Source organism: Cornus florida, unplaced genomic scaffold, assembly GCF_030987335.1.
Source record: "Cornus florida cultivar Cherokee Brave unplaced genomic scaffold, ASM3098733v1 CherokeeBrave_3.0.0_Hap2_Chr02, whole genome shotgun sequence".
NCBI lineage: Eukaryota > Viridiplantae > Streptophyta > Magnoliopsida > Cornales > Cornaceae > Cornus > Cornus florida.
Window position 1 is genome coordinate 19,879,292 of NW_026775572.1, and position 24,383 is coordinate 19,903,674.

Genomic DNA, 24,383 nt, shown 5'->3' on the forward strand with positions numbered 1-24,383 from the left:
TGATATGCGCATGTTAATGGCTTAGAAGCTTTTGAGAGGATGAGCCCTAGGCGATGGGCTATGAATTCTTCGTCGAGCATGAACAAGTTGGTCTCCATTTTGACCAGAACGACGGCAATAGTGGGGAAGTCAACGATCATCACTCGCCAAAGTACATTGGCCATGCAAGCGTTGGTGTCTCGGAGCTACCACCAATATCACGTAGTCGTCTTTGAGCTCTCTCATCGTCATTCAGGGGTTTATAAGGGTTTTGGTACGAAACTGCCTTTTTTTTTTATATATATTTTTTATATATAAATAATTTGATATCCAAGCAACAAGTTAGATGAATGCAACATTTATAACATGATTAATGTTCCAAAAAAAATAAAATAAAGTATATTATTTTATTCTCAAAGCAGAGTTAGAGTCCCAATAAAAGTGTGAGGTGTGTTTGCTTAACCTTTAGAAAAAAAAATACTCTTTACGTCTCAAAATATGTCATGATTTTTTTTTTTGATCTGTCCTAAAATAAGTGTCCACTTTCCTTTTTCAAACAATATGTTTCACATATTTCCATATATATTTTTTGAGGTTAAAATTTCAAACTTGAATATTTAAAAACTTAAAAAAACAAATTAGTAATTTTTCCGACAGACAATGTATGTCCCACATGTCCTCTTAAAAAATATTACTTTCCGTAAATGACACTTAAATTGGGACGGATGAAGTAATAATAATATAAAGAGGAGAATTTAAAATATAAAGTTTGAGGCATGGGGTGTGGTTGAAAACTTGAATTTAAAGAAGAGAATAAAAATATAAAGTTTCACAAAATAAAATGATTTATAGATAAATCAATGAGATGATGGATAAGAGACACTAATTTGAGCACCATTACAAGAAGTGTTTGAACCATATTTCAAAAACAATTGTAAAACAACGAAAAACATTTGTTGTTGTGGCTTCCACAAGCTTATTCTTTCCGACAAGTTTCCAACAATGAAAATGAGAGAGCTAGAAATCTATCTCTTGCACACAACTCCTCTCCCATCCATCCCACTGCCACAGCTTAAGCTCGGCAACTCTATACCTTCCGAAGAAACTCCCCGACCAGAGTTATAGCCACCATCAAACCGAGCCACAGCGCAGTCTGCAGCAAAGAGGTTTGAACTTGCGAACTTTCTACCTCCCCCCATTACAGGCATAGGCACATTCACCTTCACTCTGCTCACGTAATCGCGTCTATACGTTTGTCCCAACACACCATTCACTTCATCACTCAATGACAAGAACTTGAAGCTTAGATCAAGATGAGCAAAGAAATCGTCACTGGTAATGCCATAGTTGTGCACCCGAGATTCTTCTTCAGTGATAGGCACAACCTTGGTTGTGATCTTGAAGTTCCCTTCAACTTCAACAATCACAGTGTTGGTGTCACCGACCCTAGTGATGGACACACTTGGTGTGGCCTCGGATTGCCATTTCGTGCCTTCAGCTTGTGGAAGGACTATTTGCTCTCCATCAAAGGCGAGGGCGAGGTGGTCCACATTGTCATCCCATGTTGCTGTTTTTTGTGCACCTATAAAGAGCTTATGGTTGTCAAAGAGGACACCAATGGATTGCACCCAAGTGAAGTCCCTCCTCATGTTCTGGTTTCTTCTGCCAATGAAATGGGCATTAATGTGGAGGCTGGAGTCGGATAGGAGGCAAAAGTCTAAGTCCTTCTTGCCGTGGAAATAGAAAGTGAGGCCATCGCCGCCTATGAACGGAGGATCTTGGCATACTGCTCCTGGCATATCACACTCTTCCATTGACCAAAGAAACAACAAATTTAGGGAATTAATTTGAGGATGGTAGTTATTGAAATAAAGGGTATGGAAAATGATAAACTTGTCAATATCATTGATTGATGTGATAATTAATGATTGACATAAACACTAATGAAAGAAAATGTGCCATTCTGAGAAGCTGACAAGAGTCTTTGTTGGGCTCTATCTATTAAAATTGATACAAAAATTGACCAATTTTTTAGGCATTACTAAAAAGTATATTATAAACTTTTACAGATTAATTGTATTAACAACTTTTATAATTGAACAATCATATATTTGGAGATGCTGAATAGAATATATGTGATTGGGGGTGTCGCCATCCATAACACCCAACTCATACAATATCTCGTCATCATCCTCCATATTTGGAGGATGCGTCATTTTTCTTTATTCTTCATGGTTTGATCATTTCTAATAAAATTGAGTGTATGAGATAGAGACTTACTGCACACAGGCTTGCAAGAGACGCAATCCACCAGACACCCACCAGGGCAAGAGTTGGGGCATGCATGCTCCATGTCGTAACACTTGGGATAGTCCTTGTTCTTGCACTTGACTTTCTTGGGTGGGGGCGGTGGAGAGTTTGATGAAGGTGGAGATGGGGTTGGAGTAGGTGGAGATGGTGTAGGAGGTGTTGGAGAAGGAGTAGGAGTTGGTGGTGAGGATGGAGGAGTTGGTGTAGATGGAGGCGGAGTTTGAGGAGTAGATGAAGGTGGTGTAGGAGTTGGAGGAGTAGGTGATGGTGTTTGTGGTGGAGGTGAAGAGAGACTAGTACTGGGAGGTGGCGAAGGTGAAGGTGAAGATGGGGGTGGTGGAGGAGAACTTGATGAGGGGGGAGTTGAGGTAGGAGGAGAAGGAGATGGTGGTGGAGTTGTGTTAGGAGGCGGCACAGTTGGTTTAGGTGCAGGAGGTGATGGCGGCGGAGAGGATGAAACGGGAGGTGGATATGTAGGGGTAGGAGGAGGAGTGCGCTTAGGAGGGGGCGGGGATTTCCTAGATTCACCACCATCATCATTCTCCGGAGGAGGAGTGCGGTTAGGAGGGGACGGTGATTTCCTAGATTCGCCACCATTATCATTCTTGGGAGGAGTAGGAGGAGAATCTTTCTTAGAGCCACCGCCCTTTTCACCATTGTTACCATCATTATTCCCGGATTGACCATCGGATTGACCATCACCATTGTTACCATCGTTGTTCCCATGTTGACCATCATTATTATTACCATCGTTATTCCCATGTTGACCGTCGTCATTATTTTTAGGAGGGGGTGGAGAATCTTTCTTCGATCCGCCGGAAGACTCAGAACCACCATCACTTTCTGATGAAGCTGCCACAGCCATGGCTATGAACACCAACAAGACAATCCACACAAAGCCTGGCGCCTAATGGATTGAGCCATTGAAACCAATGGTCTTGATAAGCAACACTCGAGTGACAACTCAGTGGACAATTGAGTTTCTTATTATGTATATGAACTCTGTGGGCAGTGATCAGTTTCTTCTTGGATGAGTGAAATTGTTATCACCAAAACTCCTTTTTATAGGAGTGGAGAAAGAGCATGTAATAAGGTCCCTGAAGCCTATTACCTCGGATCAGACCAATTTATTCCTTGATAAGTACGTCATCTTTCACATGTCACTTTTTCAAGTCAAAGTCATCCAAAGTCCACCTCTATAATTTCTTAATGATGAGAAATTATTACTCTTACTAGCCAATTCGTAAATAAATGTACCAATTTTAATTTAATTAATTTTTGCTTACTAATAGGATAGTAATTTGTCGAAATATAAATAAAATTGATATATTTACCAATATGTCAAATTATACATGATTGTCAAGATTATGTAATCCTGAAAGACGTAAAAATTTCTCTATTAATTACAGTCATTTTATATTTGTCTAGTTTGTTGCTTTTAATATTAACGTGACATTACTTGACCACAAAGAAAATAAAACACTTTAAACAAATGCTACTCAAACTCGTGAGTTTTCATTTAATATATTACTCCTCATGTCTAAGATTAGAATGGTGAAACACATCTATTTCTTCTATTAATCATGAATGTGTCCTTAATTACCATTTTGACCCAAAAAGAAGTAGTATTAAACAGAAGGGTGCCCATTGAGAAAACTTTATGAAGAAGATTTTTTTTTATTTTTATTATTATTTTTTTTTTCGGAAGTTAAACTGTAATGTATATATTGAAGACTTGAAGTATTAAGAGGACACTTTCCTTCTCGCATTGGTTACATGGGTTTTCGGTCCCTTGCGCAACCCATCAACCTTTACAACTGCGCATTTTAAATTAAGAACATTGAGTGTCACTTTAGCACTAAATTATATTCATAAAAGCAATGATTAAAAAGAAAAAATAACAAATTAGCAATACATGTTTTGTGTTACCTTGCGATCAAATTATTTGGTGCCTAACCCTACAGGGTTGCTCAACTGGTCAGGCCTTAAGTTAGCTCCCTAATAGTCACCAGTTCGAGTCTCCTTAAAGTCATTAGAGGCTTGTCCTGTCATTAATTTGAGAGTCTCGTGGGATTAGTCAAGGTGCACGTAAGCTGGCTTGGACATCCACGATTGTCAAAAAAAAAAATTATCTGGTGCCTATTAATCCTACCTCTTGAATCAGCCTAACCAGAAGCATAATTTGTAGCGACTTTACTTAATCAGTTGATAAATTATGTACTCAAACTTGAGTAGAAAATGTGTGTCTGTGATGTGAACCTCTTCTCACAATCACAATTGATCTAGTCTTGGATTTTCAGTGAATTGAAAGAAAATATTCGATTTTATTGATCTGTCACAGGAACAACACAGCCAATATCGGAGATTTTTGTAAAAAATTTCGTGGCAGAAGGAATGGAGAAGTAAGAAGATGGGAAGAAGGAATATAATTGGATTAGAAATAATAAAAGAGTAAATCAAATCAAATCAGTTTTGCATAATTGTTTAGATTATGTATTTATTTTACCTGGATTGTCAATGAGTCCATTGTGTAGCCGAAGAGCATTTTAAAGCAAGTTCAAATATACAACAGTATAGGACAATATTGCTTGGGTCCTGCCTTGGCAGAACAAACTTCAACCTCACCGCTGATGTGGTCGAGTGCAATTTAAACATCTGTTTAAATTTAAAAAATAAATAAATAAAAATAAGCATTATCCATCTTCTCGCTTCTTGAATTTCTCTTATTTGTTCTTGCTATAAATTACTAAGAAAAATGAGAAGCATCTAGAAAAAGAAACGCGAATGTACTTGTAACAGTCTAAAAAGATACCAATAATAATAATAATAATAAAATATATAAAATTTCAGCATGACCTCCGTAAAATAAATTTCTCTAGAATCTGTTGAAATATACATGCCACAATATAAATATTATAGCACATTCCAAAAATGATTACATACATATAAAAAGTCCCGTTCCTCCATCTCATCCAAACAAGGAACACATTTTAGTTACATCAAGTTATAGTCTATAAAATATAGCTAAAATTTAAAAATTTATAACTTACAATATTATACCAATTAAACTAAAGTTTCACAAAATAGTTAAGAATACATTTACAAAATATCAGAATTCTAATACAAAAAATAGCAAAATAAAATAGATCTCCAATTTCGTCTAAACTTGTGGTGAATCGTCGTCCACCACCTCTTTTCCCAAACCTGAAAAATGTTAAAAATAATAGGGTGAGCATAAGCTCAGTAAGAAGTGTCTAAGACACAATTCTTATGACCTCGTGAATCCACGCAAAGAATAGGTGAAAAGTAGACGGGATCATACCATCGGGAATGCACATCAGTAATTATAACAACAAGTATATAAATAAATGTCATCCAATCACAAATACACCATATATGCTAAGGAAATGCAATGTCATGCCAATGTCGCTCCTCGTTCTCGAAACATTTCCGTTTTAATTTTCAAACCGTTAGTATAATCCGACCCAAGGCACCGCCAAGGCATCACAGAAGGATTGGCTAACCATCCACGACCACAAGGCACCTCCAAGGCGTTGTATCCGTCCTAGTTAGCTCAACTACGATAGAGTCTCACCCTAGTCCCCTATAGACTACACTAACACCACGGACCACTAGGCACCTCCTAGGTGTCCAGTTTTCGCAACCACTTTTAGAAAACAATTTTCCCAAAACAATTTCATTTGTTTTAAAACACTTTTTCCATTTTCTTTCTCAATGGATGCATGAATGTTTCATACTTCAAATCATCAATTTAACTATAAAATTTCACATATTCCATTTACATCATCATCACAATTTAGTAGGAATTTCTAAACAATCATTTTTTTTTTTTTTTCATAACCATAGCATCAATTTTTTCAAAGCAAAAAAAAAAAAAAAAAGAACATACAACATGTCAACATTAAGCATGCTCATTCATCGTAATGAAAATAGTCATGTATATGAACTCAAATAACACATGAAACACATTTATTATTTTAATTACATATAATTACAACAACCACAAACTAAGTAATAAAAAATTAGCATGCTTAGGATCAAATTTAAAGGAAAAAAATTCACAAAAGACCCAAAAAGTTGTAGATTAGAACACCCCTACCTCAAGTTGAAGAAAAGCCCCAAAATTCCCAATTTCAAACCCTAAATTCAAAATCCCTAGGCTTGTCCAAATGTTGTTTAGCTCCTAACAAATTGACGGCCTCAACGAGCTTTACAACTTTGCTTCACAAGGTTCTACCAAATTCACAAAGATGAAACCAAATTCACAAAGATGAAAGTGAGATTAAGGCTTAAAGTTTTGTAGAAAAGAAAAAGAGAGGGAAAGTGAGTCTGCCTGGGAGAGAGAGAACTGAGGCATGAAATGGCCTCTTGGCCACAAAAAGTTGAAATGGTGGGTTCCACCATTAATGAAATACCTAACCTCTTTTATTATTATTATTTTTCCTCCACAAAATATATATATATATATATATATATATATATATAAATTATAAATATTACAGTATTCTTAATAACTCATGTCAGCAAGTGGTGGTTTTATTCACTTAAAAAAAATAATAATAAAATAAAATTTGTTTGAATCAAATTTTGCAGAAATTAATTAATTTATTTATTTTTTATCTGCCATTGTTTGTTTCCCTCTGGGCCTCTCTTGGTTTCTTTGTATCTTTTTTATTATTGGATAATACTTAGCTATTCACTGGTGAGTAGGGTGAAGCTACTCACCCCTATGTGGTCCAATAACAAAATAACACATCACATTTAATAATAAAATAATCCACACATTTCTCTGTTTTCTCGGATCAAACATTGAATAAACGTATATAGTGTTTTTAGGTGTGAATTATTTTATTATTAAATGTGATGTGTTATTTTATTATTGGACCACATAGAGGTGAGTAACTTCACCCTATTCACCAGTGAGTAGTTAAGTATTATATTTTATTATTAATATATTTGCTTAACCATACAAGGAAAAAAAAAACGACAGATAAAAACATTGATTTGGATCTAATTCCACAAACTACGTTACCCTCTCCTTCCGGAGTAACCCTCTGTATAAAACCACCCTTCTGAAGTATATATATTTTTAATTATTATTATTATTAATATTTTTTATGTAGAAACGACCCATTAAGAATAACCGGGCATGTCAGTTTTCGGTACAAAACCTTTGCTTAGTACTTTAAAATTGTATTTTTTAGTATGTTGAGGAGGCTACGGAATATTTTCTGATTTTTGTTGGAGGTCGAAACAAAGTCGGATACAGTATTAGAATTATTTTTATAAAATACATGTATGCATGTGAAGAACACAACCCCGATTAATACTGTATATCATATTGCTTTGTAATTTTTCCTTAACTTATTTATCGTAATTAACCAAAATACTGATGTAACATGGAAAAAAAAATATTCATTTTTCAAACTACCTTTACTATTTCATGAAGGTACGAATTTTTATGCCGACCATGTATGTGTGCACAATAGGTGGTACTTAATGGCATGGTCAATCTGTACAAAAAGGTACATGCATGGATACATAAGAGTTGTAACTCTGTACACAAAAGTAGCAAGTCTATGCATAAAAATGGTACATGAAAATAATAAGAATAGTTTAAAAAATGATTGAGCACTTTTTTCTATCTTTCACATTAGTATTTTGGTTAACCTTATTATTATTATTATTATTTTTTCGAAAGATTATGATCGGACACTATCAAATAGTATACACGAATTCAACCCACCATGTAATCCCTAACATGTAATCCTGAAATAAATCGAACCACTTAATAAACTCCGTATATAACATTAAACCCACAATGAAAGACAAAAAGTAGTTGGATTTTGGACACTTTTTCAAGAACAATGAAAATATTTGCAGTGGCTTCCACAAGCTTATTCTTTATTACAACAAGTTTCCAACAATGAAAATGAGAGCTAAGAAATCTATCTCTTGCAGACAAGTACTCCTTGCCCATCCATTCCACTGCCACAGCTTAAGCTCAGCAACTCTATACCAGTTTCTGAAGAAACTCCCCAACGAGAGTTATAGCCACCATCAAACCGAGCCACAGCGCAGTCTGCAGCAAAGAGGCTTGAACTTGCAAACTTTCTACCTCCCCCCATTACAGGCATGGGCACATTCACCTTCACTCGGCTCACGTAATCACGTCTATACGTTTGTCCTAACACACCATTCACTTCATCACTCAATGACAAGAACTTGAAGCTTAGATCAAGATGAGCAAAGCAATCATCACTGGTAATGCCATAGTTGTGCACCCGAGAGTCTTCTTCTGTGATGGGCACAACCTTGGTTGTGATCTTGAAGTTCCCTTCAACTTCAACAATCACGGTGTTGGTGTCACTGATCCTAGTGATGGACACATTTGGTGTGGCCTCGGATTGCCATTTTGCTCCCTCAGTTTGTGGAAGGACTATTTGCTCTCCATCAAAGGCGAGGGCGAGGTGGTCCACAGTGTCATCCCATGTTGCTGTTTTTTGTGCACCTATAAAGAGCTTATGGTTGTCAAAGAGGACACCAATGGATTGCACCCAAGTGAAGTCCCTCCTCATGTTCTGGTTTCTTCTGCCAATGAAATGGGCATTGATGTGGAGGTTGGAGTCTGAGACGAGGCAAAAGTCTAAGTCCTTCTTGCCGTGGAAGTAGAAAGTGAGGCCATCGCCGCCTATGAAGCGAGGATCTTGGCACACTGCTCCTGGCATATCACACTCTGCCATTGACCAAAGGGTATGGAAAATGATAAACTTGCCCATTGTTGGCCACTGATGTGATAAGTAATCATTGAGATAAACACTTATATATGAGAGAGAATTTATCATTATGAAAAGTTGACAGAGTTTTTGTTAGACTCTATCTTTTGAAGTTGACGATAAGGTTTTGTGTTATTACTTAATGTATTATATGTGAGTGAGGGTATGACTAGTTTCATCACATGATGTCAGGATGATGTCATGACATTCCACTCATACAATATCCGTCACCATCCTCTGAATCGGGAGGGTGTATTATTTTTCTCTTCATAGTTTGATCATTTCTAATAAAATTGAGTGTGAGACAGAGACTTACTGCAGACAGGCTTGCAAGAGACACAATCCACCAGACATCCACCAGGACAAGAGTTGGGGCATGCATGCTCCATGTCGTAACACTTAGGGTAGTACTTGTTCTTGCACTTGACTTTCTTGGGTGGGGGCGGAGGAGAGTTTGATGAAGGCGGAGATGGGGTTGGAGTAGGTGGAGATGGTGTAGGAGGTGTTGGAGAGGGAGGAGGATTAGATGATGGTGGAGAGAAAGTGGTAACAGGTGGTGACAATGAAGGAGTTGGTGTAGGAGTAGGAGGAGTACGCATAGGAGGTGGCGGGGATTTCCTAGATTCGCTGCCATCATCGTTCTTGGGAGGAGGAGGAGGAGAATCTTTCTTAGAGCCACCGCCATTATTGCCGGATTGACCATCACCATTGTTACCATCATTATTCCCGGATTGACCGTCACCATTATTACCATCATTGTGGCCAGATTGACCATCATTCTTCGATCCACCGGAAGACTCAGAACCACCATCACTTTCTGATGAAGCTGCCACAGCCATGGCTATGAACATCAACAAGACAATCCACAGAGACTGGCGCCTAATGGATTGAGCCATTGAAACCAATGGTGTTGATGAGCAACACTGATCTGAATCAGAAACTTAGTGGGCAATGAGTTTCTTTTTCTTATTAAATATTGAAGCAGTGAGCAGTTTGTTTATGAATGAAATTGTGATCACCAAAACTCCTTTTTATAGGAGTTGAGAAAGAGCATGCATGTTAAGGTATCTAAAGCCTAATATCCCGGATCAAACCAATTGTTCCTTCCAAATTGTTCCTTGAAATGTCATCTTTCACGTGTCACTTTTTCAACTCAAAGTCATCCAAAGTCCATCTCTATAACTTACTTATAAAACACTTCCCCAAATTCTACTCAACACATGAGTTTTTATTTAATATATTATTCCTACGATTAAACAGAGAAATTATTACATTATTTTGGAATTTATTGGTCCCTTGTCAATTACATGGTGATATATAAATAAATATGTCTGTTTTGTGTCAATTTTATTACTTTTTTTTTTTTTATGTGTCATTATATAATTGGTCGGGACAATACAATAATTTCTTGACAAAATAGACACTACTTCTATGTATTCACCTAATTATCCCGTTATCATCTATCTTCTATTTATCATGAATGGGTCCATAACTACAATTTTGACCCTGTGAGTAGTAGTATAATAGAATGGTACGAGGAAGATGTCAAATTGGTTAACACTTATCTGGGTTTTGAGTACCTTGCGCAGCATTTTAGTTGAGAACATTGAGTGTCACTTTAGCACCATGTTATAGCAACGATAAAAAGGAAAAAATAATTAGCAAATTTCCAATACACGTTGTCTTACCGACCAAATGATCATGTGCCTATTAATCCAGCCTCTTAAATCAGCCTAACCAGAAATAGAATTTGTATTTAGTTCATGTGAAAATGAAAATTACGCAATTGTTTAAATAATTCTCCAATTTGAGTGTTGTTAGAATTAGTGGTGGCACAGTTTGACACGATTCATCAACACAACTCGAATACGACACGAGTTAAGTGGATTTGAGTTGATCTTAAACGAATTCGAATTATAAATGTGTCGACACGAGTAACCCATTTAGTTAATCATGTTGTGTTTGAGTTGAGAGGTTCAATTCTTTTAACTATACGTGTCATAAACAAATTTCTATTTAAGTTCCAAAATAACAATCTTAACTTGTATCTTATAATTTATTCTTTTATAAATTAGAGATTATTTAGTAATTTAATTAGATTGAATGTTTCTTTAATATTTATTGTTTGATCGAGTACTATTAATAATTTAAATAATGTAATGTTTGTTTTATTAAATAAACAGGTCGAGATAGTGTTGAAAGCTGCCGACACAATTATTAAACGAGTCGTGTTCAAATTAAATAGTAACTATTTAGTATTATATACCCTTAGGTCAACACGATAACGACCCGCAAATTCAAATTGCCAGCCCTAATCTTAGGATGGAAAATATGTGAATGTGATGCGAACTACTTCTCTCAGTTGATCTAGGATTTCCAGTGAATTAAAAGAGGATCTAGGATTTTCAGTGAATTAAAAGAGGATATTTTAGTTGATCTAGTGTGGATCCATGTATTCATTACAGACATTTTTCTATGAAGAATTAAACTCTTTATTAAGATTACTCCAACGATAATTTCCATTGAAAATTTGTTCAGATATCATATCAAGGAAATATGATGATATATATTTCTGAGAAATAAATTCACAATTTCTAAACCCTATAAAGTAGTATCAGTAAGTTTGTATGCCGATCATAAAACCTAGCCAAGTAGAAAATAAGACAATAATTAAATAGATCATAAATTTTATCTACACTGAACCCCTCTTGCATCAGACAGCCACAGCTTATAATTGGTTACGAGCAGTTCCAACACCGAAGCCAAACAAGTTCTTGGACTCGTACCTCCTGCGACAGTCATTACTTCCTGCACCAAAATTATGGACAACCAATTAAAAATGAGAATCACGACACCAATTCTGGGTAAGTAAAACACACGCAGACTTTGACCTGGAAGAGCTGTGAGACTACTTGGCCATTGGATCACTTTAGTAAATATACTTACAAGGGTAGGTATCATTTGATGAGGATGCATCTTATAGGCGAGCCTTCAGCACCAAGCAACCTTAGAGGTAAGCAATGGACGTCATAGATTCCAGCTTGGACGTCTTCAAGTTTCAACCCTTCCACGAGAATGATTTCCTAAAGCATTTCAGCCGTCAGTAATGAATCTCCAATAAAACAAAGTTTATGTAAAGAAGAGGGCCAAAAACATATAATGGGATTGATTTTAACTGCATCGCCTGTTAATCAATCAATGATTTTCTCTACATTGAATATCATTTTTATTTGCATAGGCAAAGAAACAAAGAAGAAAAATGAAGGAACGTTGATTTTAATTGAGCAGTTGGATCAGAAGACAAAGTTCAAAACATAAATTCTACGAATAGATCTTCTATCTCATCAGATGATCTTCACGAGGCAGAAAACATTGGAAGAGCATGGGTTCCTCACTAGATATATTGCTGGTATTTAGTGATTTACAAGACAGAAATAAGGATTGTACAATATAATATCTTGCTGGTAATTATAGAGTAATGTTTGTTCTAAGTTTATCTACAATTCAGGGAAAATAAAACTTCTAATAGATATGCTTTAACTGCCTGAAACCACAAGACAATTATTTCAAGGCAGAAACAGATAAAAGAGCTGCAAAAGTAAAACGTAGAATTTCTTGCTTCATTGGAAATATATCTTCTTACCCTGCCTTCGAGAAAAACAAGATGAGAAGGAATCAAATCAGCATAGGCAGCAACAGATAAGTAATCAATTCCTACAATAAAAAGGACAGATTCGTCAGTGCCACAATTAGATTTGCAAGAGAACAGTCAAAAAATGTATATATAATTATTATATATCAAACAAGATGGCTTCCACTAGAATTCCCATGTCACAGAAAAAACCAGAGGTACAAATGTATTATATTCTAAGTTCAGTTAAATATTCAATTCTGAATAGATTTAATCAACTTGGAATTTCTTGGATAAGGAATAGAAATATATCATTCATGCTAAAAGCAAGACTATGAAACAAATTTATGCATCTATATAAAATACAAGAGGTCCACAGACATTATCATGGCGCACTCTTTCTCACAAGTAGAGGTATAAAGAGACACTAGTGTTGGGATGGATGAGTTACACCTTTATGGGCCAATGTACGATAAATACAAAGATAGCACGTTGAAGGCACCCAAACAACAACCACCACCAAGCCTTTTTTTCAACTACTTGGGATTGGTTACATGAATCCTATGGGCAACCAACATATTTATAAAGGAGTAGATGGAAGACAAGAAAGGATTGAATTAATACTGATTGCATCCATACTGATGAATAAGATGGAAGAGATTCAAGCTGAATCCACATAACAAAGGCCAAGAATTGCACCAGTTAGGAGTAAAGTGATTTATGTGGAAGATACTGCAAGAACAAGGTCTTGAGTCTGAGCTAGTAGTAAAATGGTTAATGATGAAGGTGCCATAAGGGCAAGGATGATGCCAACAAGGAACGGTTAAAGTGATACTTGACATATGCTACTGTACATCCAGATATTACCTGTATAACAATTCCAAGAACTCAACGGAAAAAAGTATTTGATCACAGAGCACATTTTATAAATTATGCAAGGCATCCATTAGCAATTTAGCCACATATAACACACTATATCTTGCAGTGTGTCGACAGAATCATGGAAGTTGGTATCCAACACATTCGAGATGCCTGGCATTACTGTCTAACTCCTAACCAATAGAAAATGAAGTACATATCTTACCAACAAGTTTGATGTCAGTATAGTCCACCAGCCATTGTGCCCCATCTTTCATGAATCCGACATAGCTTGTGTCGAACTCTTTTTTCCACATAAGCCTCCTGAAAATTAATTAGGTTTTAGTTCACATGGAATCTTTTCCAAAAATAACTGAGGTCTGGTTTCAGAAAAATTTCCGGCCCCTGAATTGAAGTGAATTGAAAAGCAAATGGGTAGTTTTGATCATGGAATGGCAACAAATTATGATAGCACAATCATTTTGGAGAGGAGAAGTGTAACAGGTTCCAATTATGCATCTTAACCATTTGGATACTAGTACATTACATGTACTTTCTATTACTAGTACATTACATGTACTTTCTATTATTGGAATAGAATAAAAAATGACATCAAACTCAAGTAGACCCCAAATCCAAAACATCCAACTCAAGCAGGATTTTATTTGTAAAGTGGACCGTGATAGTATTTATAGAATATCTAGGTTACAAACAAACTGCTGTACATGAACAGCTCAGCGTTGGCTGAGCTCAGTTCATGTTCATTCATCATATCACGAGCCAAGCTTAAACTCATTTTTCAAGCTCGTTTATTATAAGGGTGAGCCCAAACAATGTCCATCTTGGCTCGTCAGGCATGTGAACAACACATACAATTGGCCCATTCATCCCACTCTTGAGCAAATAACATTGACTGCTCATTTAAATTTGGACTTAATTTAAGTCTTAAGGACCCAGCCAATCATAAAATGGTCATCCATACAACTAGGAGGCTTAGGCCAATATATCAAGTCATAAAAGTTACATAAAATTCAATTTTAATAGACAAGACAAAAGAGAAAACTCCCTTCTCCAATTGGTGTGGGACAGGGAAAAGCTCAATACAAGCACCTTTTCCTTGGACAAGGTGCATAATATAATAGTATAGAAAAAGAAAATTCCTCAGGCCAAACCCATTCAGTTGGAGAAAAGGTAAGGATGATGATGATGATGATGATCCTGGTACACCTTGGACATCCTGTTTCACATGGTAAAGAGAATATTTCCTTCTCCTCTCTCAGTTAAGTGCATCTTGGTCGGAGGACAACACTTAACAAGTCTTGCCATTGTTTTTAGACCAGCCTTGTTTGAGGTTTAACTTTTAAGAAATATTAACTTGAATTTGCAACATTCTTGATGTAGTTTAAAGTTATAGATAAATAATATATAGATATGTAACAAGAGCGCGGCTAAATAATATCAATTTGACGTTGACCACCATGCCAAGTCTGTTCGAGTTTGAACCGAGCTAAGACTAAGCACGTATCCGAGTTAAGCAAGCCGGACGGCTGGACCCCAAAAAATTTGAAGTGCAGATCAGTTCATTTGTAGCCCCAATAACATCTGCAAATTTGTCTTACCTTTTGCCATATCTCATTAAAATTAGTCCACGTTCTTGTGATTCATAAATAATAGGTGCTTCATCGTTACAAAAATTCTCAAATTTATTTCATCTTACTCTATATTTTCATCTCTCATCAAGAGCATGGTTCATACAATGCCTCCTGTCTCTGACCATGTTGAGTTAAACTAATTCAAGGCATGTTTTTTTTTTTTGTTTTTTTCCATAGACTTGAGGCCAATGTTCAAGCCAAAATCTAATTTGTTCTCCAATCCCCACTTTTGGCACAGTAACCTCTTTCCAGAGTCCCTTCCTTGTCCTAAACAGTATACTTCTATAAATGTTGGAGACAGACGAGCCAAGGGTAGCTTCAAAAAAAGTGACTTGTCTTGTGAGTTTTAACATACTTGAAGGTTCTGGCTCAAAGTTCAGAGGGTTCATCAACCATTTTTCAGCCCAAATCTGGTAAAATCAGTTAAAAGTCCCAGCATGTTCCTTGAACACAATCATTTTTGGGCTGACAAAAGATGTCAAAACTGGTTAGATGGGCTTTCTTGTTGCCCTCAATGCTCCCCCAGATCATTGTCCAAAGTGTAGGTACAAGAAGCTTAGTTGTTTGCTCAGCAGGAACAGTAACACTAGCAGTGGTTATTTTACAAAAGTCACTTGGACCAGCAAAGTAATCTATACTAACCTGAAATTTTGATAATAATAACTTGGAGAATTTTAGCTCACTGTTGTAGCAAATTCAAATTCTAGTTATGACAAATGTTAAATGCAACAATATTGTTTAAAACAATATCCCTTGTAAAGTCATAATAAGTACTAGATGCATACAACAGCAATAAAAAGAGATACTAGATGCCATATAATAAAAATATTACTTCAAAACCCTCCACAATCCAATCATGTCCCACATACATAAACATTCTGCTTGTTATAAAATTACCTGTCAGTGTTTAATGTTCTGAATAGCACACGGCGTACTCCCTTGGGAATATTTAACGACTTCATAACTTCAGCTGTGAGAAGCAAATATGGTCATGATTTAACCCATTTCCAGAGAGAAGTCCGAAACTTAAGATGCTTGTATCAATTCCAAAAGAAAATATAATCAGCAATTTTTTGCACATTGTTCTACAATTGTATGCGTATATGAAAGATGTTGTGTCTACTTGAATTGCATAACATTGACACATCACTGAAATGAAAACATGTGGCAGTAGATTCAATGTCTACTACTTAAGAGAGATTTTCCAGCTCCATGCCACCAAGATATATTACCTAAATAGGTAGCACAATTAAAAAATTTAACTTGGAGGAGAATAACATTTTAAGATGAACAGTGAATCTAACCAAGTAATCCTCATGTGGGTGATGCAAATATCTTAGCAAATCACTTGATTAAGTATGCCTTGATTGCAGAATTGCTTCTTTTCTATATAGCATCAAATTAATAAAGTCAGACTTGTGGATCACTTCCACATGAATTTTTTGCATTCCATACGTTCATCTCCAAAGGGTATTGCAGAACAGGCAAGGGATCTTCGCCATCATGTTGAAACTCTAAAAACAATGTGAAATTATATCCATATGTGTGTGTGTGTGTGTGTGTGTACCATTCATGACTACAATGTGATAACATTTTCTCATGGACCCCAGCTAGGCATTTCTTTGGAGAGATTGATGCTAGTTCCTCACATTTTATGCAAGGGACCACTGATTTAATCAGCCTCTCTGAAAATCTTGCTCATTCGAGGATTGAAAAATATTAACAAATATATTTTCAAGGGTCAATAAGGGATTCCAGAAAAATCCGAAAGCCCCTGCTCTTTGATAGGCTTAAGGAGATGACAGGATCAATTATATCATATACATATGGAGATTTGCCAAACGTAAACAAGAGAGGGCAAGCTACTTCTGGAGATTATACAATGTTCTTGGAGTAGTAATTTAAAATAACTGATCTCAGATATCCATCTAGTGACATCAATAGAATAACAAACCTGCCCTAGATCCTAATAATGCCTCGTTCCATAGTTGTATTCTTCACTTTTTTTTCTGATAATACACACACTCACCCATGTCCCAACCAGAATTTAAACCTTTGCTCTTTTACCTCTCCCTTTGGGGTAGCAATAGTTCAACCTACACCTCCCAGGTCTCGCAGGTCACATTCCAAATATTTGGTACAAACTATTATGAGTGCGCTAAATCATTGATCAAATGCGGAAGTCATTTCAAAGCCTAGTACATAAAATACGATGCAGTTTCCTTATGCTATGATGGCCCATATAACAATTTTCTGTTTCTTTGGTAAGTGCTAAAAATTGCTTAGGGGCAATCAATGATGCGCAATTTTCATATCAAGTAGCATACAGCAAGGAAAGAAAGAAAAATATATATCCAATTAAACATGAAAAATATATTGCAAATTGATACCAGTTATGTTCATATCCCTTGGAACGTCGACTACCAAGGCAGGACCTGTTAAAACACAAAGATATAATCATCAATAATATGAAAATAAGCATAAATGTGGGAAGTCTCAAAAGAAAATGAGGGGAGAAACCCCCACTTGGATGTGAGGAATCAAAAGCAAACAAGGCCACATCATAAAAAAAGACAAAGACACAAGAATTACTTAAAAAGAACAAACCACAAAGACAGTATAACCAGAGTTTATAATAACAAAGATCTTTAAATGGTTTTCTTCAGCTTCAAAGGAAGATGCTCTGAGCTTAGGAAGGTTCTCCAAATTGTTTCTTACTGAAAGTACCAAGCATTCAAAGAAGAGTTGCTTCCATACCAATAAAATTCGATTGAGCAGCATCCAGCAGCCAGTGGTCATTCAAGGAACTATAAATCAAGCATTGTAGCCAAACAAAAGACACACTATTAACGAAATTATAACGTCAAAGGACTTCTAGGTCGAGTGTGCCCACACCAAATTCAACATCAAGTAATGAGTACCAGTGCAACAGCTTGAGCCATAATTCATGGTATAAAAAAGTATTGGAAATGCCCAATTCCCTCCTCAGAGTCCCGAATGGGCATTTCAGGACTAGACATGTGTAACTTAATAAATATTCTTTTGTTGCCATTAATTTCTTTTCGAGAAGGAATCATATTGCACTGAATTTAGTGCTCATCACCCACAGATAGGTATACATCATCTGGAAACAACTGAATCACAGTAAATTCAACCTTTGCCATTGCCACAAAGCAAACTACAGAAATCAACACATACCTCATACTTTCCTAACCGAATGAAAGATTACATGCCTCGAAGCCAGAAATAAACACACATGTATACAAATAAAATAAAATTGAGAATTAAATTCTAGTAGTATAATGGCCATATTGCTTGCGGATTAAAAGGTTGAATTTTTAGTGATGACAAATACCCATGTAAGATTAGCGATTATATCAATATCAATATCAATATACAATACATTGTATTTCTCTCTTTTATATCTCAGAGTAGGCAATAATTGTAATTTCATCAAACATATAACATTCAATATGTGGAATAAGCTTGATCTCGATGATTACCATTGAGTACTTCAAGGTCAAGAGTGTCGACATCGAAGCCAGCATCAAAGTAGTGGTCGAAAACATGACCAGGCGCATCGACGTGCGTGCCGGTGTGAGTGGGAAGCTTCATCTCGGAATTGTTAGCGAGCGAGCCGTTCTTCATACTCGCCGGAAGCCAGAGAAACTGGCCCACACCGTCATCGGATCCCCAAGAAGGCATGTCGGGGCTGTACCTATGGCTAATATCAAAAATTCTTCCGTTACCGTACACTTCTCTTCTTACAGGAACGAGATCGTCGGCGGCGGTGGGTTTACAGGCGGCACCGTAGGGGGAGGGATATGCCAGGACGGTGGAAGGGAGTGCGAGGGTGAAGACTGTGAGCATCACCGCGCATGTTAGCAGAATCGGTAGAGACTTCATAGTGTAGTTTTTGCTAGATGTGGAAAACAAAAGCGTTGAAAGATGAAGATAAGAGAAGAGAAGAGTCCAGTGACTTATTAAGACTTCGAAGGGGACTGTTTTTTAAAAGGATTGCTACAAGCGCTATTATAGGATGTTGAAAACCAACTTGAACACGTAAAAAAATGTTGTGATTATTTTGTGGACCCACTATAGTTCCAGAAGCCTAATAGAGTCCCGAAAAGGTTTTGTATGTAAATCACTAAATGGACAAAATTCTCTCCTTTTTACAACTCAATATATATATATATATATATATATATATATTAATGTGGCTCCCATTCTGGATAATAATTTGTTGCTGCTCAACTTTTTGTTTGGTTAAAAACTAAAAAGTATATGAATTCTTTCCTCTTTATTTTTTGGCCCACTATAGGTCCAGACTGGACAAGTCCTCCGATTTGGCCCAATAGCTCGAGAAGTTTTAGTTTATCTGGCCACAACGAAAACAACTCAATCGTGGGCAACGAAGACATTTCATATAACACATAATGAGTCAATATCATAGCCATACTAATATATATATATATATATATATATATATATATATATATATATGTCCTCTGATAAGGAAAAATATAAATATGATCAAAGTACATAACCCACCAGTGAAAAAAACAAATGAGTACATAACTCACCATTTACCGGAAAAGAAATGATCAAAGGACATTGATAGAAAAAATAAACTTAGCTTACGTTGACGTAATGACAGAGGTAACTAAGTGTTGATTAGTCATCAGATCTCTTCGACTTTTGAATGATAATATTTTTATTAGATAAGAATGATAACATTTTATTATCAAGTATAATGAAAAATGACGTGATTCAACAGGGTAAGGATAACCTTGGCACAATTTGAAGAAGTCAAAAAGATTAAATTATATCTCCGACAAATCTGGCAACAAACGGATCTCCTCTGATCTCGCACACGCGGATTTCTTCTGATCCCGCAAATGAACTTAGGGAAAGCAGCTATAAGAATGAGATTCTACCAGTCAATAAAGGAATGACAAAAAAAAAAAAAAAAAAAACTATTATTAAATCACTGCCTTTCTTTTAGACCTCCGATGATTGACTTGATCGTCGGAGAGTTTTTGGCAGGCACCATACCGGTGTCGTCAAGATTCATCGATCTTGTACTCTCTTATTTGCAGGAAAACGGTGTCGTATCGGACCGCATGGATTTCACCCTCAACAGTTGGCATCGTAAGTAGGAACGACGATTCCCTTAAATCAATTACTCGGCTGGGTATCTGCACATGCGGTCCGGTATGGTAACTGGAATAGAAACATTATTGCAGGGATCCAGTTAAAGAGAAGGGTCGGGTGAACACCCAAATGTCCCGAATGACCAGGAACGGCTTGCAGCGTTAAAACTACAGGTCCAAACTCTGAATCAGGGTATGGATCAGTTGATCCAACAAAATGCAGAGATCTTGCAACATCTTATCCCAGTGGGACCACCACCTCAACAAGAATTATCCGACCTATATCCTCCTAATCTGAATGATAGGGGATAACACGAAGAGGACCGAGAAAACAATCATTCTCACAAGTTCGAGGCAGAACAAAGCCAAGTTGGAAACCGACACAGAGAACCTCCTTCCCTGCCTCTATGAAATCCACAGTCTCAAATAGGCACAACCTTCTGTGTTAAGGAAAAGATAGAGAAAGTTACATATTTCGACTTACAGATTGAGGATCTTAAGGCGAAAATGGAAGATGTCATGCAGGCTATGAAAGGGAAAGTTTCTACCACCATGATAAGCTGGTGCAGAAGACCAACTTGCTGTTCAGCCCCGCTGTTATGAAATTGTGATACCCTCGGATTTTCGCATGCGGGTTGGCCAGGGCCACGCCCGAATACCTGGAGATATCAAAACAAATCGATAATAAACGAACACAGAGTACAAAAGAATAAATAAGAATAAATAAAATGCTGACAAGAAACTAAAATGATAATCCAATAATAAACCTCAGAATATATTTCTATTAATTAATAAATTCTTCTGATATAACTGATCCTCCAAAATACAACTCGGGAATCCATACTGTGTGGACCCCTAGAAAATCCAAACTAAACAAATGACAGGAATAACTGTCTAAATCAGGAAACTGAATCATAAAGGAACTCCTATGTAGATAAACCAGAAGAGTGAAGTAGATTGATCCTTGTTTAGCACGAATAATCTCTACTCTTTACGAACACTTGAAAAATAATGGTGGATCAGACCCATAAACAAGTTCTACTCTATTACAGTTCAAGCAGAGATTCGATACACGTATACATCTTAATTAATCCAACAATAACTAGTAGTCCGTATATATATATATACACACACACACACACACACACACACTAAAAGAACCTCACTAGACTATAGGGTTGTCTCAACCTGAATTGTAAGCAACATGCAAAATGCACATATAGTGGGCATGAGTACTTAGACCTACCAGGACACACAACTACACTATATCTAGCTACATATCCCTAGCGATATACACACCCTAACCACTGATCTTGAGACTCAAGCTCATATCATGGCACCATACTTATATATATGTAATCTAGTAACCATCCTATCCAGTATAAATTAATCCTCCACAAGTCATTCAACTTGTTCAGTTAACTTGACTTGAATATAAGTAGGACTTAACATTTTAGTTAATCCATTCCCTTATATAATAAATTAATCCTTCACAAGTCATTCAACTTGTTCAGCTGACCTGACTTGAATATAAGTAGGACTTAACATTTTAGTTAATTCATTTCCTTATATAAAATAGGTAGGATTTAACTGATAAGTTAATCCGTCCCTAGAATGCCACCGTCCCATACCGGTGCATTAAACCACACAATCCAACAATTGATGTAACAATTAATGAAATACATCAAACAATCCAGAAATAACTATGATAATATGATATCAAGTAATCACAAAATAGGAATGACTTATTATTTATTTAAACTTCCTATATCATATGTCTTACACAAACTGAATCTTATACATGATATTTTATTATACTGTCAAATAAGTATTCTCTATATCTAATTCATCCTACACATTTAATCTTAATTGCTAAAACATTTTGAAAGATTAAATCCATTCATTTGTTTAAAACATTCGAATAGCAAGCATCATTATGATTGAGTCTAGTTAAATTTATTTAAACCTAAACCTAATCCCTATTTAATGTTCATGAATCCTAAGCATGTTTCTATATTCCATCATTCTACAGAAATAAAAAATACATAATTTAAACATGTAAAAATTCACACCAGAAATCAAATCAAAATCATGCATTTATAATTTATAACACAAGAACAGATATGAACCAATTTCATAAAACTTATACTCTAATTCAATTAAACATGTATAATTATTTAATTTTATGTGTTTAATAAATCCTGAAATTTCCTAGGCATGTATAGAAATACGAATCAAAGGGAAAGAGATAGAAGAAGAACTTACCTTAAATTTTCGGATAGAAAGTTAAATTTCTTCTTCCTAGATCCTCTTCTCTAAAGGGTTTTATCCTTATTCCTTCTTCTTCCTCCTTCTCTCTCTGATATAAAATCACGTACTATATTTTTTTTGAAGCCTCCTACAGACTTATACTTATGTATATATAAGTTAAAGAAAGTTAACCCTAATCCTAATTTCATTCCAAGTCAATTTAATAGAGAAAAATAAAAATTAAATATAAAAAAGGCAACGTAAAATATGTTAAGTATATAATTTATGTATATCCTTATTAGATAAATAAATTATATACATCTTATTATTTATTAACAGATTATTTAATAATACTTAAGTTACCATAATATTATAAGGTAGCCTAAAACATGATACGTATATGATTTATGTATATCCTTATTAAATAAATTATATACATCCCATTATTTATTAGCAGATTATCTAATAATGCTTAAGTTACTATAATATTATAAGGTAACCTAAAACATGATACGTATATAATTTATGTATATCCTTATTAAATAAATTATATACATCCCATTATTTATTAGCAGATTATCTAATAATACTTAAGTTACAATAATATTATAAGGTAACCTAAAACATGATAAGTATATAATTTATGTATATCCTTATTAAATAAATAAATTATATACATCCCATTATTTATTAGTGGATTATCCAATAATACTTAAGTTACCATAATATTATAAAGTAACTTAAAACATAACACGTATCAAATCTATGTATATTTTTATAATTTAAATATAAAACATAAACATCAAATTAAATATTACTACCCAAGTTAGCATAAAAGTAATTAATAAATTACCCATTATTTATTAATGAATTATCCAATAATATTTAAGTTATCATAATATTATTAAGTAACTTAAAATATAACACGTATCAAATCTATGTATATTTTTATTATTTAAATATAAAACATATACATCAGATTAAATATTACTACCCAAGTTATCATAAAAGTAATTAATAAATTACTTTCCCTTTTATATATGTATATAATATATATCTATACATATATATACATAACTATCCATCGGTAATAATCCATACCCATCCAACTTCATATCCAAGTAGTCTGTAAGCCTTAATTGGTTGGCCCATTACTACTAACTATAACCATAAATAATAATAATAATAAAATAAAATAAAACATTTAATTTACAATTAATCAAAACATCATTTAAGCACATAATCTAATTAAATAATTAACACATAGACAAATACAAATAACATATAGACACATAATCAAATACTCAAGTAACACTTAATACAATTAAACTCATAAGCAATTAATCAAATAATTAATTAAATAATTAAAATTACAATTAAAATAAATAAATAAATACTGAGACTATCCTTTTAAAATTAGGAGTATTACAAAAATGCCTCCTGCCTAGCAAGTTCAGGATGCCCTCGTTCGAAAGCTTCGATGGGACCAAAGATTCCCTCGATCACCTGAAGACCTTTCAAGCTCTTATGCATTTACACGCTGTGCCAGATGAAATCATGTGCTGAGCTTTTCCCACTACACTTAAGGGATCGACAAGAGTTTGGTTCAACAAGCTGAAACAAGGAACCATCAACACCTTCGAAGAACTGAGTAAGTAATTTGTGAGTCACTTCATTACAGGTCAGAGGCATAGGAGGCCAGCCACTTACTTGCTTACCGTGAAGCAACAGAAAGGAGAGTCGATCCGGGAAT

At 35.3% G+C, this 24,383-nt stretch overlaps 3 protein-coding genes across 4 annotated transcripts; all 3 read right to left on the reverse strand.

Moving 5' to 3' along the window:
• Positions 1-1,004: 1,004 nt before the first annotated feature.
• Positions 1,005-3,154, reverse strand: LOC132295779 (uncharacterized). Its single transcript, XM_059794064.1, has 3 exons — positions 2,719-3,154; positions 2,260-2,469; positions 1,005-1,786 (listed from the first exon to the last, which is right to left on the reverse strand). Exons 1-3 carry the CDS (start codon positions 3,152-3,154, stop codon positions 1,005-1,007), a joined length of 1,428 nt encoding a protein of 475 aa, XP_059650047.1.
• Positions 3,155-8,058: 4,904 nt separating this feature from the next.
• Positions 8,059-9,982, reverse strand: LOC132295781 (uncharacterized). The gene is made up of 2 exons (XM_059794065.1): positions 9,403-9,982; positions 8,059-9,046 (listed from the first exon to the last, which is right to left on the reverse strand). The coding sequence occupies exons 1-2, from the start codon at positions 9,980-9,982 to the stop codon at positions 8,259-8,261; spliced, it is 1,368 nt and encodes a 455-aa protein (XP_059650048.1). The 3' UTR covers positions 8,059-8,258.
• A 1,595-nt stretch (positions 9,983-11,577) lies between these two features.
• On the reverse strand, positions 11,578-19,236 carry LOC132294110 (cyclase-like protein 2). Of its 2 annotated transcripts, none has more exons than XR_009477974.1 (7): positions 18,731-19,236; positions 17,618-17,662; positions 16,125-16,197; positions 13,802-13,899; positions 12,730-12,800; positions 11,978-12,169; positions 11,578-11,894 (listed from the first exon to the last, which is right to left on the reverse strand). XR_009477974.1 is itself a non-coding variant. In XM_059791841.1 (7 exons), exons 1-6 carry the CDS (start codon positions 19,131-19,133, stop codon positions 12,044-12,046), a joined length of 816 nt encoding a protein of 271 aa, XP_059647824.1. In that variant the 5' UTR covers positions 19,134-19,236; the 3' UTR covers positions 11,578-11,894; positions 12,033-12,043. The 2 variants fall into 2 exon arrangements, 1 of the variants encoding a protein (XP_059647824.1); XM_059791841.1 differs by having other exon boundaries at positions 12,033-12,169.
• Positions 19,237-24,383: the final 5,147 nt, after the last annotated feature.